The 18,593-nt window shown below is 42.2% G+C and overlaps 1 protein-coding gene across 1 annotated transcript in view; it reads left to right on the forward strand.

The window, feature by feature from the left end:
• The first annotated feature begins 312 nt into the window (after positions 1–312).
• The window catches only part of gdi2 (GDP dissociation inhibitor 2), a 37,789-nt gene continuing 19,508 nt past the window's right edge, over positions 313–18,593 (forward strand). The window contains exon 1 of the mRNA XM_072562938.1: positions 313–485. Coding sequence (XP_072419039.1) covers positions 441–485 — 45 coding nt within the window. The 5' untranslated portion in view covers positions 313–440. The remainder of the gene's footprint in view (positions 486–18,593) is intronic.

An 18,593-nucleotide genomic window follows, 5' to 3' on the forward strand; every position in this document is an offset into this window, starting at 1 on the left:
ACCCTTTAGGAGATTGGGGAGGGCTGCAGAAGTTATCGACGACCACCAACCGTCAAGCGTTCGCCCGCACGCGGCCTGCCCATAGCGGCGGGAAGACCACTGCACCTGCGCAACCGCACCTCCTTCCCTCCCATCCCCCAAAACCTGAACTTTCTGGAACTGTGGCACTTGACGGCTCATGGGCGGGGCGATCCACCGCAACGCGCCTGCGTGAAAGGTCCTCGGGTGCGGCAGTGGAGGTCTACGCATGCGCCTTGGAGCCTGCGTTCCGCCTGGCAGGTTTGCTCTCCCTTACAAAGAGCGCGTAGTGCGCCTGCGCTTGCTTCAGTGACGGGAGGAGGGGAACAGAGGTGGAGATTGTTCTCGGTCCGCGTTCATCGCCTTTTTTTCTCTCTTTTTCCCCGAAATTCAGAAGAAAGAAGTAATCGCTCTAGGCCAAGATGAATGAGGAATACGATGTTATCGTGCTGGGCACTGGTCTCACGGTGAGTCTGCCCTCGGTTTTGATGGTCCGCTGCTTAGTGTGCGGTAAGGGGCGAGGCTGCTCGGCAGCGCCCGCCTAGGCCTCAGGCCTCTCTCCGCTTCGAGCTGAGTCAGGGAGAAGAGGGGGGAGGGGAATGGAGAGGTTTGGGCAAAGGGACCAACTCCCGGTGGGGGAGGGGAGCAGAAGCTGTCTTTTCCCCCTGAATTTACTCACCTAGTTCTCCTACGTGGGAGACTACCATCCTTTTGCTAGTATAAGGTTGCCGTGACACGGTTTCTCTTTGGACACCGGAAGCTTGTGCGTTGTCTGCGGTGAAGCTTGAGGTTGGGGAAATGGTTAGCGATGGGAGCTCTTGGACTTTTTTTTAAATATCCGGGCAGTACATTTTTTTTTCCGCCTCAGCAAGGTGCAGCGGATACTGAAATTCAGAACAAAATGGTCGATTGTTCGGCGGATTTTGGCAGCAACTGAAATGTTCGGAAGAAAGGGCGCAGTTGAAATGCTAAAACCTATTTTCGGATACTGAGCATGTCCAGCGGTGTCTGCATTCATTTTTCCCTGGTTTTGGTAATAAAGATGTCTAGAATGTGTGACCGCAGTGAATGCGTGGAAGTTTTTACAGGGCAGTGCCTCCTAATTCCCCAGCAGTCTGTCCACCATCTGCTAGACACGTATCAGGAGTGTGATGAAATACTCACTTGCCTGGATATATGTAGCTTCTCCAACAATCCTCAATGGCCTCGAGACCATCCAGAACGAAGCCTATTTGACCAGCAAGAAAATCGACGTTTCGGGCAAAAGCCCTTTTCTTGCTCTTCGGATGCTGCCTGAACTGCTGTGCTTTTCCAGCACCACTCTTCTAGAATCTGGTTTCCAGCATCTGCAGTCATTGTTTTTGCCTATTTGATCAGCAGCCCATCAACATTCAACTCCCTTCACTACTGGCGCAAAGTGGCAGCAATCTATTACTGTATGATGCACTGCAGCACCTCACCAAGGATCCTTCAAGAGCAAGTTTTAAATTTGTGACCTCTGGGGATGAGAGTTCATCTTAGTCCCACATAATCTTAATTTGGGATGAAATCACAATTTCTTCAGTTATTTTCGGTCACTGAAGTTGATAGCACTGTGCAAGTAAACATGTTGCTTATATTCTTAAATATTTATATACTATCTCTTCACCTAGACTTGAGGTGATCTGTTTTGGGTGCAAATTATATCCTCATGATTCAAATCTGTTTTGATCAGTGCGTTTAGAGGGTCAACAGTTGATCTAGTTACATAACAGGACTTTGGACCTGTTTTTCTGAAAATCAGTGAAATATAGCTTGAGCAACGCAATTTACAATTTATACCCCTCAGTTGAGTGCTAACATTGCAGCTACCATTCCTTCTGCCCTTCCATTAAGAAAACATGTGCATTGGTGATTGCATATTGTAGAAAATCTATTTTAATTTTTCAGAAACAGCTATTCTACTATTTTAATTTGTTGCATGCATTTTGATTTGGTTTCTGTTTAATAATTGAAAACAACTGTTTAAAAAGTGAAAAAATTTAAGCCCCTACTGTTTTTCTAAACAATGAAGGAAATGACTAATGATTCAGGACTTGGGAGTCAATGCAAGTTTGTGGTCAAGCTGTTTAAAAACTAACTACCAAGTTACCAAAGCCAAGGCATGTAGTATAGGAAAGAAGAAAATCTGTTGTTAAATACAACACTTTACAACTTATTATCCCAAGGTGCATCATAGCCAATGCATTCCATTTTGTAATGTGGTCGTGTGAAAATGTAGGGAAGGACAGTTGCTAACTTGCACCAGAAGGCCCCACAAATTCTAATCAACTTTTTTTAATTGAAGGATAATGGCTGGGACATCAGGAAAACAATGTCTTGCCTTTTCCAACAGATGGGTCTTAATTTCATTTGAAAGACAGTTAGAAACCTCATTATAATGTGAGCCCAGACATTGTTTCATTCCATGGTGGCACAGTGGCTCAATGATGAGCACTGCTGCTTAACAGTCCAAGGGACCTGGGTTCAGTTCTAGCCTCACTGTGTGGAGTTTGCACGTTCTCCCCATGTTTCCTCCCATAATACAAAGATCTGCAGGTTAGGTGAATTGGCCATGCTAAATTGCCCATAGTGTTCAGGGATGTGTAGGTTAGTGCATTACTCTGGGGTAAATGTGGGATAATAGGGTGGGGGGGAAAGAGGGGAGGGTGTTATTCATCGGAGGATTGGTGTGGACCTGTTGGACCAAAGGGCCTTTTTCCACTATGTAGGGATTCTAGGATCTAGAACTCAAGACCTGGATGGATGCTGCCACTGAGTTGAGACTCCCACCTGGAAGAGAAAGTGGAACAGATGGGCAGCACTATATTTAACAAACTAGTAGCCACTTAAACCCTCAATGTTGAGAGTAGCATTACCCAAGATGCACCAAGCAAATATTTCATAAGTGGAAGTGAAAAGCAATATTTATCTGTTGGATAACAAATAGTGCAGCTGGTACATGGTTTAATTGTGGAAGTCTGAGCTAGTCAACTCTCAGTTCTGCATTGAATTGAGACTTGTTTTGATTACCTATATTACAAAAGCACGCATTAGGATGAAATGGTTTCACAATTGCACTCTGTGATTTAACAAAACAATATTGAAAGGCTATATGAAAACTCCTTGTTATCTTGGTCTGTTGTTTGATATTTGCTTTAATTTTGTAACTTTGAACTTTTGTATGGATTTAGATGAGTTTTGATGTTGCTGAAATCTAAGAATACTGCTAGGTTAACCAGCATTTGCATACCAGCCAGAGGAGGTGGTAAAGGCTGATGCAGTTACTGCATTTTAAAAGGCATCTGAATGGATATGTGAACAGGAAGAGTTTAGAGGATTACCGGTTAAATGCTGACAAATAAGAATAAATCAGATTAAAATATCTGGTTGGTATTTACGAGTTCAACTGAAGGGTCTGTTTCTGTGTTGTATACCTCTGACTCTAACTGCGAGTATTGCATGCATCTGATACTGGAGTGGAAGCATCGCAGTCGTCAGATTGTTGCAAAGGTAATTTCAAACGTTTCAATTGTCTGGTGAGTAATGCATGTTGACAAGGTTTTTTTGCAAGGTTTTTAACAGCAACCTGCTAAATTTTAACATGATTGTAAATGCTAAAACTTGAAATGTGCTTTGGCAATTTGTTTTCTAATTTTAGAAAAGCACCTTTATTAATTTCCTTGCCTTTTTAAGGATCTATCTTTTTGTACTGATCATTTTGACACCACCTTAGTTGCCACATCAAAAATATTGTGCATTTAATATTGGGAAGAATTAACAGGCAAATTTTTCTCTCCTCTTTTTTTGTACCTGAATCACTAGAATCTTTGCTTTGAGTCTGTTCCAAGTGTACTTTTTATTATGTAGAACTTTTGGCTGTACAGATATGGTTAGCATTCAAATGGCACACATGGTAGCCATTTTGCACACTTGGCAATAGTGTATTGACCAGTGAATATCTTTGTTAGTGGTGATACTGAAAACTTTGGCTTGAAAAATACACTTGCTTGCCTGCATTCTACTATCTACATGAAGTAGAAAATAATCTAATTCTACTGCGGACTCTTTCATTGTAGTGACATCTTGAGTTTGGCAACCATTGGCAACAATTTCATCTCTTGGGTCATGTAAATTAGGAAAGGGGTCTTGGAATACTTTAAATGGTTGAACTATGGGTTAGCAAAGGTCCTCTTATTCATGTACCACTTAGTATTCTGCTATTTGTTTGAGCAAATAGATTAACCTAAATGTAACGAATTATTCATTGCATCCCATATGGTGGTTGCCTTTGGTATTGATGCTTTTCTGCCTTGCTGTTATTTTTTAATTCAGATTGATTGAAATATTAGCATTTTATCTGCAGGTCAAATATACTAATCACATAGCTGTGCCAACAAAAACCTTTTTGTTTTCACCTCTAATATCACTCCATTCTGTTTTGCTTTACTACCTTTGGCTGTTGAGCCCCATTGGGTGGCACAGTAGTTAGCACTGCCTCTCAGCACCAAGGATCTGAGTTAATTTCCACTCGGTTGGCTGTATGGATTTCCCCATGTCTGCATTGGTTTCTTCCACAGTCCAAAGGTGTGCAGGTTAGGTGGATTGACCATGCTAAATTGCTCTATAATGTCCAGGGATGTGCGGGCTAGGTGGATTTTCCTTAGGAAATGCAGGAATAGATGAGTCTGGGGGAGGATATTCGGTGGGTCAATGTGGACTTGATAGGTTGAATGGCCAGCTCACACATTGTAAGGATTCTGATTTGTCCCATATTGTGATGTAACTGCAAACCAGATCTAAGTTTGATATTTGCGGCATCTGCTATTTTGCTCCTAACTTGTGTGTCAAGTTCTGAATATTCACATGTCTGCCTATTGTCTGGTCTGATGGGCTGTTCCCTGGGGTGGAGGTGTCCAGACCTAGAAGGCATAGGTTTAGGGTGAGGGGGGAAAGATACAAAAGAGACCTAAGGGGCATATTTTTCATGCAGAGGATGTGTGTGTATAGAATGGGCTGCCAGAGGAAGTGGTGGAGGCTTGTAAAATTGCAACAATTAAAAGGCATTTGGATGGGTATATGAATAGGAAGGGTTTGGCGGGATATGGGCTGGGTGCTGGCAGGTGGGACTAGATTGGAACATCTAGTTGGCATGGATGAGTTGGACCAGAAGGTATGTTTCCATGCTGTGCATTTCTGACTCTATGACCAGGGGGTAACATTTTCAGGCAGAGGGTGGTGCATGTATGGAATGAGCTGCCAGAAGTGGTGGAGGTGGGTACAAGTAAATATTTAAAAGGTATTTTGGGTATATGAATAGGCAGTGTTTTGAGGGATGTGGTCCAAATGCTGGGAAATGGGGCTAGGTCAGCTTAGGATGTCTGGTGTGGAAGAGTTGATAAAGGTCTGTTTCAGTGCTGTGCAATTTTATTCTTTAAGCAGTCTAGCATATGCAGTTTTTCAACATCTTGCTGATTCACATTTTCAGTATAATGGCAGTGAAGTTATTTCTGTAAACTTAAAACTTTGTCACAGCAAATGGTCTTTTTGAATACAACTATTTGAGAGTAATAGTACATAATGATGAGTACTTTTCACAAGGGTTTATATGTGTTAGAGGGAGATGCAACAAGATGAACCTTTCTTGGTTTTTATTGCTATAATGCAACCAAAACCCATGGTTCAGCATAGGCTTCTCAATTGTGCATTTGTGTACTGTTTTGAAACTCTGTAGTGTTTGGGATGAATAGTTAATATTGATGTATACGGCTGAAGTAGAATTAACAAGGAAATAAAGTCCCAGACTTGCTAGTAAGTCTTGATATCTCCTTTTTCAAAAGAAATCATAATTTTGAGCATCTTTATAATTTTGTGTACGTTATAACTGCAAATGCCTGTACATATCTAAGGATTGCAATTGATGTGTGAGACTATTGTGCTGTCCTGCCCTGCAGACAGGAAAACAGCAAATGTGTAATGATTATGTTGTACTTTTAAATACAGGGAGTTGCTTTGAGATTTGGGTGTTAAATTAATATGTAAGAATCTAATCAAATATTAGAGTTTTTGATTATGCTTGACTTAACCTGAAAGGGTCGATGCAAGGCATCTTGCTAAGAATGTGCATACGGTATAAGCAGGTAGGGAAAGAGTTAAGTTCTGAGATGAGGTTCAACTGAGCATGACACAACAACTTGCAGTTAACAATGGGGTACTGGAGGCAAGGGTAATGCGTTAACAAGGTGGGAAGGCATTCATTATGTAGAGCCATTTAACAATATTGAAGCAGTCAGTATTTTAAGTTTTGTTAAAACAAAAGTGAGAAGTATTCATTATGTGAAGTTTTTTTTCTGCCCCCTCTTCCCAGGACAGGCTTTTAAAAAATTCACTGAGGAAAGTGCTATATTTAGTGCTTTCTGTGTGCTTTAACTGAGTGACTTCAGATAGCTCAGACCTTTTTTAAAATGGATAACCTAAAGATTTTAAAATGCTAGAACATGGACAGTTAAGTATATGAAGACCTTGAGCAAAATCTCTATTTGGAAGGAATGGTTTTCTCATCAGAAATGTAAGAGTCCCAACTGTTGCATTTCGTGCCAATCAAAATAAATATTTAGTGGATACTAGGATCAACAGATAAAAGGGCAGGTACAGACTGAGATCATATGCTTTGTGAAATATGGATTTCTAACTATTGTCTGGCTAGAGAAGAAAATTTGGAAGGGATCTGAGAAGATCACACTCAGAGCTTTGCATCATAGCAGGAGCAGGATGGTCCTTTAACCCACCCAACCTAGGTCATCAGAATTTCTTGGGGCATTGGAAAGATTATGGAGCCCCAAGAAACATTTGACTTACCTGTATTTTCAACTGTCCAGAAATGCCTAAAAAAGCAGAGCATCTGAGGCCGGGCCTGCAGCAGCCTCTGACCGGGTGAGCCAGCTCTCAATCTTGCGAGATGTTGGGGAAACAGATTGAAGAGAAGCTGGCTCCAGTCTCATGCTGCAGAAGCATGAGTAGCAGCTGGGAGACCTGGTGAAGAGGATGAGGTGGAGCACAGGGTCACAGTGATGGAAACTGATGCCAGTTCATTCAAGGAAGAGATCCAAGCCCTGAAGACTAAGGTCTGTAATTTGCTGATTCAAGTGGATGATCTTGAAAACGGGTAGGAGAAAAAACATTCGGATCATCTGTCTGTCTGAAGATAAAGGTGAGTGGCCTGCGGAATTTGTTGAAGATTGGCTTCTGCAATTCCTTGACTTGAAGACTGGCATGAGAGGATTGAAGATAGAGGGCTCGCCGGTTCGCAGCATGGAGGTTGGGTCTGGGTCAACTCCCTCGTCCTTTCCTGGTGCGGTTCCATTATCTCCGGGATAAGGAGAGAGTACGGAGGCTTCCAGACTACAGGGGAAGGATCCGAAGGCCCTAATTTACGAGGGGTCTAAGATCATGTTTTTTTCAGGACTTTTCAGTGGCGGTGATCCAGAAACACAAATCATATGATGGCATCAAGAAAAGATTGAAGGAATTTGGGATTCAGTGATCAGAGATATCCGGCAGTGCTTCGGATCTCCTTAGATGGATCCATGCATCTCTTTGACACTTCGGAGAAGGCAAGAGACTTTGTGGACAAACTTACCTAATTTAAACAATTGTAGTATCTATAAATATTGTTGCTTGGGTACATCTTTATCAATCTGTAAAAGAAAAGGAGGAAAACCGGTTGGAGCTTTGACTTTCCCCTCTTTTCCCTCTATTGATGATTTGGCTCAAACTGTCTGGTGGTTAAGATGTACATTTTTAAAATTTCTAAGTTAGGACATACCAAAGATGGGTGGAGTATTTATTTGCCCATTTTTATAAATGAATAAAAAATTGATATTCTATGGGGTGTTTATACTTTTTAACTTGTGCTTGCGATGCAGTTCTAGCTGGGAGAAGTGAAGATGGTTGAGATGGTTAGTTGCCTATTTATGGGTAGTTTGGGACAGGTAGTTGCCCCCTCCAGGCATGGAGTGAGTTCCACTACTCAGTGCATTGGAGCTTCATATGTTGGTTTGTTTTCTGGTTTTTGGTGTTTTTTATTTTTAATAACTTTAGTTTTTATATTTGGACCATGTGACACTAAAGCTCAGCAATTTGTGGTTTGGGTTCCTCCTCTCTGGAATTTAAATGTAATTGCAGAAGATTATGGCTAATGAGTCAATTGTGGTGTACCTGGAATATCAAGGGAAGTCACTCACCAATTAAGAGGAAGAAGGTACTCTTGAATCTTAGAAAGGAGAAGGTGGATATAGCTTTGTTACAGGATGACCAGGAGCATCTGAAATTAGAGCAGAATGGCTTAATGACAGTTTATTTTTCATCATTTAATATCAGAAGTAGGGGAGTGGCTATATTGGTAAGGAAAAATCTCATTTAAATTCTTGAGTTAAAGACACAGGAGGTTTGTAATTCTTAAAAGCCTTGATAAATGGGGAAGAATATGGCATTTTAAATGTCTATTGTCCCCCAGCTCATCCTCTTTTAAATTCTTGGTTGATGCTTTTTCTAACTTGATAAGTCTCATGTATCAGCACATCATTACAGGGGAGATTTTAACTGCCTCATGGACCCCACAGTAGACAGGTTGCCTAAAGTTCCCTCTATACTCTCTGCGCAAACTAAACAGTTATTGGGTTTGTGTGGGGAATTAGGATTGGTGGACGTCTGGAGGTGTCTCCACCCTACAGGTAGGGATTTCACATTTTTCTCCAATCCACACAAATGTCACATGAGGATTTCTTTTTTCTTTCTGACCCCTGTGGTAACCCTGGATCTGGTGGCATCCTATACGATTGGTAATATTGCCATCTCTGATCATGCTCCAGTGTACCTCATGGTTAAAATTAAGGATGTTACAGTGGCTTCAAGGTACTGGCGAATGGACAGCAAGTTTGGAGTATTTCTCTAGGGAATTTCAAGTATTCCTAGATATCAACATAGACTCAGTTGATAGCTCATCTGTTCTCTGGGAAACTGCCAAAGCTTATGCCAGAGAGTTAGTTATTTCATATTCCACAAGTAGGAAGTGACAAAGGTGAGTAGCAACGTCTCCTTGAAGCACGTTGAAGGCAGCAGAGAAGGCCTATTTTGATTGACCCTTGTTGGTCAAACTACAGAGGATTACGGCACTGCGGTCTGCACTAAATTCAGTGCTCACACAGACAAAGAAGGAGCTGGCTTTTGCAAAGCAAAGGTTATACAAGCATGGTGACAAGCCAGGCAAATACTTGGCATACCTTGCCAGAAAGAGAAGTGCCCCACGAACCATTACAGCGATTAGAGAAGGGTCTGGGAACCTAACGTGATTCTAAAAAGATTAATGTGGCGTTCCAGAGATTCTACTCTAAGTTAGATCAGTCTGAGAATTGAGGGCCAGGCCAAAATGGAATCCTTTTGAGAGCTGAAGCTCCCACGTGTGACTCCCGAACAACTGTCCTTTCTCAACGCCCCATTATTAGCAAGAAGTGCAGGAAACTGATCGACTCTGCACAATGTGGGAAAGGGAGCTGGGTGTTGAAGTTTCTTCAGCGGTATGGGAGGATATTTGGGAGAATGAAAGGAAGATCTCAATTTGCAATAGGACCCATGCTTTACAGTTGAAGCATCTCCACAGGGTCCACTTCGCCCCAGACCATTTGTCAAAATTTTAAACCAGGGGTATCTTCAGCATGCCCCAAATGCAAAGTCTGTACGGGTACTCTTACCTATTGTCTTTGGTCTTGTGACAGGCTTCGAACACATTGGAGTGCTGTGGTGGGTGCAATGGAGAGGATTTTAGGTGTAGTGGTGAAGGACCCTATTTCGCTCCTTTTGGGCCTACCCATTGAATGTCCTGCAGACTCGCATAAGGCAAAACTTTTCAATATTCTTACATTCTGTGCAAGGAAGAATATCTTGTTAGGTTGGATATCAGCCCCACCCCCCCCCCCCCCCCCCCCCCCCCAGGCCTGTCGCGTTGGCGGAAGATTGTTATGGCGCATGTTCCCTGGGTTTTCTCTCAAATATGGTACACGACAAAACTGAACTTTTACGAGACATAGCAACCCTTTTTTGAAATACCTGGGCACAGATTTATCTGCCATACTAACCAGGGCTTTTATATAGCCATAATTGTTTCATGAGTCCAATATCCAGGGAGGAGGAACTGTGAATGTGAGTGTTTTGTTTGGCTGGGCTGGGTTATTACTATTTACTTTTAGGTATTTAGTTAGTTAAACAGCTAGTTTAGGTTTTTAATTTTATACTTCTCTATATATGTTTATACATTCATATAGGAGGGTGGGTTGGAGAATTTTTTATTATTTGGATTTAGTTTTGTACTATTTTGTACTGTCTTGAATTGCATTGTTTTGTATTTGTAATATTTAAAATCTATTTTTCTTAAATATTTTATAAAACAAAATTGCCTTGAATGTTATCTGAAATTTTGACTTGCTAGATTTTCAAAAGTGACAGGTTTTTCTGACCTGAATGCAAATTTTTAAAGGAACGCGTTTGTTAGAAAATAACTAAGCCTATTCTGATAAGACCACACTGGATTTGGCAGACTTTGTTTTTGTGGTTAAGCTTAGTTGCTGCTTGTTCATGATTTGAAAAATGAATGTAGAAGTATGTGCTGAAGGTAACACTTATCTTTTTATAGTTTGATTCATTCTTTATTTTTGAAGTGCATATATTAGAAATGAAGTATGGTTATCACGTGTCACTTATCGAATGCACAATTGCTTGCATACTTTATCACCAGTCGTAGTTAGCTATTAAAGGGGAATTGTCAGTATTTGGCAAACCGTTCTATTCATGGCACATGACAGCATCTCTTTCTCACTAAGAATTTGGTTAACTTGTAATCTGTTAGAGGAATGCGTAAATTTTCATCTGTACAGAGAAATTCTTTTAAAAGCCTTTTTGCAGCTAGCTGCAGATCTATGCAATCTGCATAAGTGGTATCCTTGGTAAGATTGATTGCAGGTCTACAATCAATTATTCCAGTTAGCCAGTTGCTGAGAAGTATGCTTTTAAGGCAGTCATAGAGATGTACAGCATGAAAACAGACCCTTCGGTCCAACCCATCCATGCTGACCAGATATCCCAACCCAATCTAGTCCCAACTGCCAGCGCCCAGCCCATATCCCTCCAAACCCTTCCTATTCAGATACGCATCCAAATGCCTCTTTAAATGTTGCAATTGTACCAGCCTCCACCACATCCTCTGGCAGGTCGTTCCATACACGTACTACCCTCTGTGGAAAACGTTGCCCTTTGGGTCTCTTTTTATATATCGTTCCCCTCTTTCCCCCTACCTATGCCCTCTAGTTCTGGACTCTCCGACCCCAGGGAAAATACTTCGTCTATTTATCCAATCCGTTCCCCCTCATGATTTTGTAAACCTCTAAGGTCACTCCTCATCCTCCAACACTCCAGGGAAAACAGCCCCAGCCTGTTCAGCCTATCCCTGTAGCTCAGATCCTCCAACCCTGGCAACATCCTTGTAAATCTTTTCTGCACCCTTTCAAGTTTTACAACATCCTTCTGATAGGGCGGAGACCAGCATTGCATGCAATATTCCAACAGTAGTCTAACCAATGTCCTGTACAGCTGCAACATAACCTCCCAACCCCTGTACTCAGTAATCTGACCAAGAAAGGAAAGCATACCAGCACCACCTTCGCTATCCTGTCTACCTGTGACTCCACTTTCAAGGAGCTAGAGCCTGCACTCCAAGGTCTTTGTTCAGCAACACTCCCCAGAAGCTTACCATTAAGTGTATAAGTCCTGCTAAGATTTGCTTTCCCAAAATGTAGCACCTTGCATTTATCTGAATTAAACTCCATCTGCCACTTCTCAGCCCATTGGGCCATCTGGTCCAGATCCTGTTGTAATCTGAGGTTGCGCAAGCCTGGTAATGTTGATGAGTTATGAGGAATCATTTTTTTTTGTTTAGAGTGTTGCACTGTTTATTCTGGAATCTGAGCTAATATGGTGGAATAGCCTTAAAACCTTTTCTAGTATGCATTCCAATATGGAACAGGAAAAATACTGTCTTTATGGAAAGTCAGGTTAAGGATATTTGGAGACCAAGAAAAGGGAGGAATGTAGAATTCTGAAGAGTCTTGAATGCTCACTCCTGCATGCTTTTTCTGGCTTTGCCTCTTCTCCCCTGAAAGTATTTTAGGGGTTTTTTGTATAATAGAACACTGGAAACTATGCACCTTCAGTGTAATGGAGTGAAAATGGGCATCAGTGAGAACTGCTGTTGAAGGCAGTTCATTTTGAGTCACTGAGCTCCTGCTGAAAATTAGTGGGGTGTCAGTACAGTAGAATTGTTTCATCCAAAGCAGATGCAGTGAATGAGGAATAAATGCATAATACAAATTTGGGCTTCATTTGAATGGTTAATGTTCAAATTAAGGAGGGGTCAGTGGAGGGGAATTGTCATTTGATCTTTTTAAAGAAAGCTTTCAGATTCAAGTTTCAGTTACAATGCAAATAGTTTGACAGGTTTAAAATTTTGATTATTTTGAATAAAATTTTCTAATCCTGCATTTACTAGTGACCTTCATTGTGAATTCTCTTAAGACCTTCCTAGAAGCTAGCTACTTATTGCAGTTTTGCATTAAGTGCAAATTGTTTCAGTTGTTTCTGTGACTATTTAGAAATGACTTATGTCCCTAGTTCACTAGGCTAATTGCGTTCTTTGACTTGCAGCATTATGGGTATTTCCAAAATATAACATTTCTCTATGGTTATCGTAAGACCATAGTGACCATAATTGGGCTATTCAGTCCATAGAATCTGCCCTGCCATTTAATCATGGCTAATATATCTTTCTCGACTCGTGTTCTCCCCGTAACACTCTTAATCCATCTTTAATCAAGAATAACTGCCTTAAATGCACTGCAGCAGAGGGCAGTGAAGGCCAAGTCATTTGAGTTCTAGAGATTAACCACTATGGCTGAAGAAATTCCTCCTCATTTGAGTTTTAAAGGGTCTTCAAGTCCTTGTTTTCACTCAGGACAGACATCTCCATATCCACTCTGCCTGTGCCCCTCTGTATTCTAAGTTTCAATGAGATCCTCCTCATCCATCTAGAGCTCCAACACACCACCTCCTTTCTTGGAGGTGGGGCCCAAACACTACTCAAAAATTTCCAAAATCTTATCTGACCAGATCCTATACAGCTTCAGCTGTATACCTCCGTGTGCACATATTCTAGCCTTGAAATAAAGGCTGACATTGCATTTGTCAACTAAACCTGCTTCTTAACCTTAGCAGAATCCCTTTCATGCTTCAGGTTTCCGAAGTCTTTCCCCATTCAGAGAACTTGTTAGGGTGAATTTATCCTATTGTGGTCACTGTCCCAAAGGGCTTTCTTCACCTTAAGCTCCCTAATCCAGCCTGCCTCACTGCACATCTTCAAATCCAGGATTGCCTGTACTGGGCTAGGTTGTACTGCAAACTGCTTCAAAACAAAATCTTAGACCATCCAAGAATTCTTTTACTTGGGATCTGGTACCAACCTGATTGTGAATCCACCGATTATTTATAGAGGTCACCCATGATTACTGTAAATGTCCCTTTTGTTTCATGCCCCTTTTTTACACTTGATTTTCCTTCCTACATCCCTGACTACTGCTAGGAGGCCTATACAAAATTGTCTTTTTGTTTCACCTTTGCCATTCCTCAACTCTGATTCTATGCCTTCTGACTCTTTGTGCTATCAATTTTAATTTCATTCTTTAATAAGACAACCCACTCAGCAAGATGGCAGCAATTCTGTAGAACTACCAACAGTCAAGGCATATTAGTGTTTTTTTGCCATCCCTGACCAACAAATGTGGAGGAGGTATTAGTTTAAAACCTTTGTCAGAATACATTTTGTTAATATTTCGGAGTGGGAGGGATGCCAAAAACAGCAGCAGGGAAGATATTCTCCGCAGCACCATGCACACCAGAGGCCACAGCAGCAGCCGGTCCCGAAACCCCAGAAAACCTGACCAATTCTCAGTAATTGGCGACGATGGCGAGACTTGGCTTGAAGGTTGGGGCTGCAATTGAGATCCGTGCTCATTGCATCCATGCTACAGAAGCATGAACGGGAGCTTCAGGAGCAGATGGAAGAGGTGGAAGATCGAACCACTACCTCAGAAGTACCGATTGAGTCCTCATCCAGTTGAATCCAGGTAGTGGCGCTGGAGGTGTGGGTCTTACAAGACTAGGTTGACTACTTCTGATTGAGGTCAGGGAGCAAGTCTTTAGATTGTCTCCCTCCTGGGAGGGTGAAAAAGGTGGGCAGCCAATCAGCTGCTTAGAAAACTGGCTGCTGTGGCTTCTGGGCTTTCAATAGTCCACCTGGCTGCAGATTGAAGGCCTATCTGATTGCAGTACACAGGTCTGGGTTGGTACAGTGCCCCTGCCTGGTCTTAGTGTGTTTCCAAGGACAAGCAAAAAGTAATTGAAGCCTCCAAATCCACTGGGAAATGACCCACAGGCACTGATGCACATGGGGTCAAACATTTTTGGCAGAACTTCTCTGCAGCTTTAATTCGAAGCAGGTCGTCCTTCGAAGAGGAGGCTGAGGAACCTGAGCATCCAGTACTGAGGTGCCCTGCAGGGCTCCATATCAGCCACGAGGACTCAGTTTATACTTTTGACTTGGTGGATAAAGCTAAAAATGTTGTAGACCCTTTTTGGGGTGGGGGGGAAAGAGTCTCCCATTCATGGTTTTATAGTTGCCTTTCTTTTGTAGCTTTTTTTTTTGGTAGCAATAGTTGTTTGTATTATGATTTAGTAGTTTTGTATATGCAATTCTGCGATTTAAGTCTTTATTTACTTCTGTTCGGTGCATTGTAGGCAGGGTTCTCCCTCGAGGGGTTGAAGCCTGTCTGAAAGGAGATATGGTTGTGTCTTGTTATATGGTGCATCAAGGGAAGTCATTTGTCTGTTAAAAGGAAAAAGTACTTTCTAGCCTTAAGAGGGAAAGGGTTGATGTTGCTGTTTCAGGAAACTCATCTTTAAGAACATCTGAAACTACAACAGGGGTTATGACTAGTATTCTTTTCATCCTTTACTACCTAAAAGTAGGGGGGTGGCAGTACTTATTGAGAAAAATCCTCCGTTCGCATTAGAGCAGGTGAAGGATGAGTACAGGTGGTTTGTGACATTTAAAAGTGCTGATACATGGGGAGGAATATGGCATTTAAAATGTCTACTGTCCTCTGACGCATAATTGGTTCATGTCTTCTCTAAGTTAAGCGCTTTCAGCACACTGCACATTTATGGGGGGAATTTTAATTGCCTCCTGGATCTGCCATTGGATAGATCCAGGCCCCCAACTATTCCTTTACTGGCTAAGCAGGTGGCTGGCTTGTGAGAAATTGGGGCTGGTGGATATTTTTGAGATGTCCTCGCCCTACTGGTGGGGACTTGCCTTTTTTTCAAACCTGTGTAAATGTCACGTGAGGACTGATCTTTGTCTGGCTCCTCTACCTTTTGTGGGTTTAATTATGGGTTGTAAAATTGGGAACATAGCTATAGCTGATCACCATGGCAGTATATTTGGAGGTTAAGGCCAAGAGTGAGGGGCTAGGTTTGCAGTACTGGCGTCTGGATTCTTTTCTCCCTTGAGGATTCCAAATTTGTGAATACTACTTGAATGAGTTTCAGGAGCTCTTGACTATCAAATCAGGCACGGCCAGTAGACCACTAAGGCCTTTGCCAGGGGATTGCTATTTCCTGTTCTGCCAGCTGGAAATGACAGAATGGGGAACAGCAGCATCTACTTGAGACATGGTTGAAAAGTACCGAGGGAGCACATTGGCCTTCGGTGACTAAGCTACAGCGAATCACAGCCCCCCAGGCTGCCTTGAATTCAATACTGACACAAACTTCAAAGAACTCTTGCTAGACAAAGACTATTTGAGTATGGGGATAGGCCAGGAAAGTATTTGGCATATCTGGCTAGGAAAGTGTGCTCCCCAATCCATTACCGGTGTCCTTTTTACATATGATGATGCCCAAAGGATTCGATTAGATTACTTTAGTGTGGAAACAGGCCCTTCGGCCCAACAAGTCCACACCAACCCGCCAAAGCGCAACCCACCATACCCCTACATTTACCCCTTACCTAACACTATGGACAATTTTTTAGCATGGCCAATTCACCTGACCTGCACATCTTTTGTGACTGTGGGAGGAAACCGGAGCACCCGGAGGAAACCCACGCAGACACAATGTGCAAACTCCACACAGCCAGTTGCCTGAGGTGGGAATTGAACCTGGGTCTCTGGCGCTCTGAGGCAGCAGTGCTGGCCACCGTGCTGCCCACTTATTAATGAGGCTTTTCAGAGTTTTTACTCTGAATTGTCAGTCTGACGACTGTGAGGACAGGTGGGCTAACTGGAAGCCTTTAAGAACCTGGGCACCTCGGGGGTAACCTTGGAACAGGTCTCTCTCCTTAATGCCCCCATGACCGTTCAGGAAATGCAGGAGGCAGCTAGGCAACTTGAGTGGGAAAGCATCTGGCCCTGATGGTCTCCTGGGTTAGTTTTTATAAAGCGTCAGGACCAATATTGGAGATGTACAGTAACTCCTATATGCATAAATGCTCACCACCATCTGAGAGAAGCTAATATTTTCCTCGTTCTTAAAAGGGCCAGCCAGGTTTTATAAGGGGCCGTAAATCTTCTAATATTGTTAGAAGGTTGCTGAATATGATCCAAGTTTGTCAGCAACGATTGATTTCAAGGGTTGGTGATTTTTAAGGTGCACAGAAAGCATTTAATTAGGTGGATTGACTGTATCTCTTAGAGTGGTTTTGGTTGGGTGGGGTCTTTGCTAGGTGGGTGCAAGTTTTAATCGTTGCCCTCTGGCCACTATCACAGACAAGGTGAAGTTTGGGAGCTTTAGGATTGGCGGTGGTGATATCCAGGCTGCCCCCTTTCACCGTTGTTTACATTGATCGAGCTGCTGGCAGAGGCCATTCATCAGAATATTCACAACTGCTCCGGAAGTGGGATTGAGCGTACACAAGATTACACTCTTTTATGTGGATGATGTCCTTTTTGTTTTTATCAAACCCGATGATCTCTGTACCCCAATCTAATATAATGTATCAATTAGTTTGAGGCTATTTAATGATTTTTAAGACCAACTTTGCAAAATCTGAGGCTATGCCTTGGGGAAACCTCAAAGTGCCAGAGGTTGAAGGTGGCTTTTTAAGTGGTCGTGAGTAGGGTTCCGATATCTGGGCATTTTTCTGACCCCAGTGTTTGATCGGTTATTTCAGACTAACTGCTCACTTGCTCAGCTATATTAGGTGGGATCTACAGAGATGGGAGGCTCTTCCAATTTCATGGTTGGACTGATGAAATTATGATGTCTTTCAAGCAAGTGAGCCACAAGTATGAGTTGCCCTGCAGAGATTGTTTCCATTTTATTCAGGTTAGATTTCAGAAGGAGACTATGCTTCTCACGAAGTCCAAAAGCCTGATAGAGGTTGCTACATGCTGCAGTCACCCTTTTATTTTTTTGGTTAGTGCCCTCTATCGTCTGCTGGGTGGTAGGACCTGGCAGGATATTAACTGGTCATGAGATGTCTGGGAGCAAGAGCTCGGAGTGGAGATCCCCTCTGAAATGTAGGAGGATATATGGAAAATGTGCGAAAGATCTCAATCTGTAATAAGACGTGTGCTACGCATTTAAAGGTTCTGCAGTGTTCATCTGGCACCGGACCATCTGGTGAAGTTTTAAAAGGGCCAAATATAATGTGCCCCAAGTGTAAAATGTAATCACTCTTGCCCATTGTTTCTGGACATGCCACAGACTCTTGGAGGGGGAGGGCTCCTGAGTTAATACTGGTATGTATACAATGATACCCATTCTTTTTGGGAGCTTTGCACTGAGCATAGCTGTTGTTATTAGTCACTAAGTTATTTATTGGTGGCGTTTTGCTCAGTTAGATTTTATTTTGTATTACAGGATAGGTTAGTAGTTAGTAAACAGTAGTATTGTATTTTTTTTTCTTTATGATGCTGTTATTTGTTGTATTTTCAATATTGCTTTCTTTTTATAAATTAGCAAGAAATCTCCAATCCCCCCCCTCCCTTTTCCTTGTCATCTTCATAGAATTTGCCTATTTTAAAAAAAAATTTAGTTCTCAGCCTGTGCCAGAAGTTGGATTCCTGATCATTTCCATACTCTTCTGGAAACTTTAAGCTACACTGAGCCCCTCTCCCACTATTTAAAGTCCTATCTACAGCCTTCGTTATGTGATTTGTCAGGACTCTGATCCCATTATGATTCAGAGAGCTCCACCCATTGGAAAAGCTTCCTAGTTCCAAGTACTGCTACCAATGTACTATGAATTTGAATCTGTTTCTCCCACCCCAATTCTTGAGCTGTGCTGACTTCTTGTTGCTGTGCTGATTTCCTTGTTGTTTGGGTTATATTTCAGAGGCTTTTTGGTTCTGTTTTTAATTTAGCCACCAGTTCATAATTCCTTAGCAGAACCTCTA

This window comes from Chiloscyllium punctatum, chromosome 44, assembly GCF_047496795.1.
Source record: "Chiloscyllium punctatum isolate Juve2018m chromosome 44, sChiPun1.3, whole genome shotgun sequence".
NCBI classification, from domain to species: Eukaryota; Metazoa; Chordata; class Chondrichthyes; order Orectolobiformes; family Hemiscylliidae; genus Chiloscyllium; species Chiloscyllium punctatum.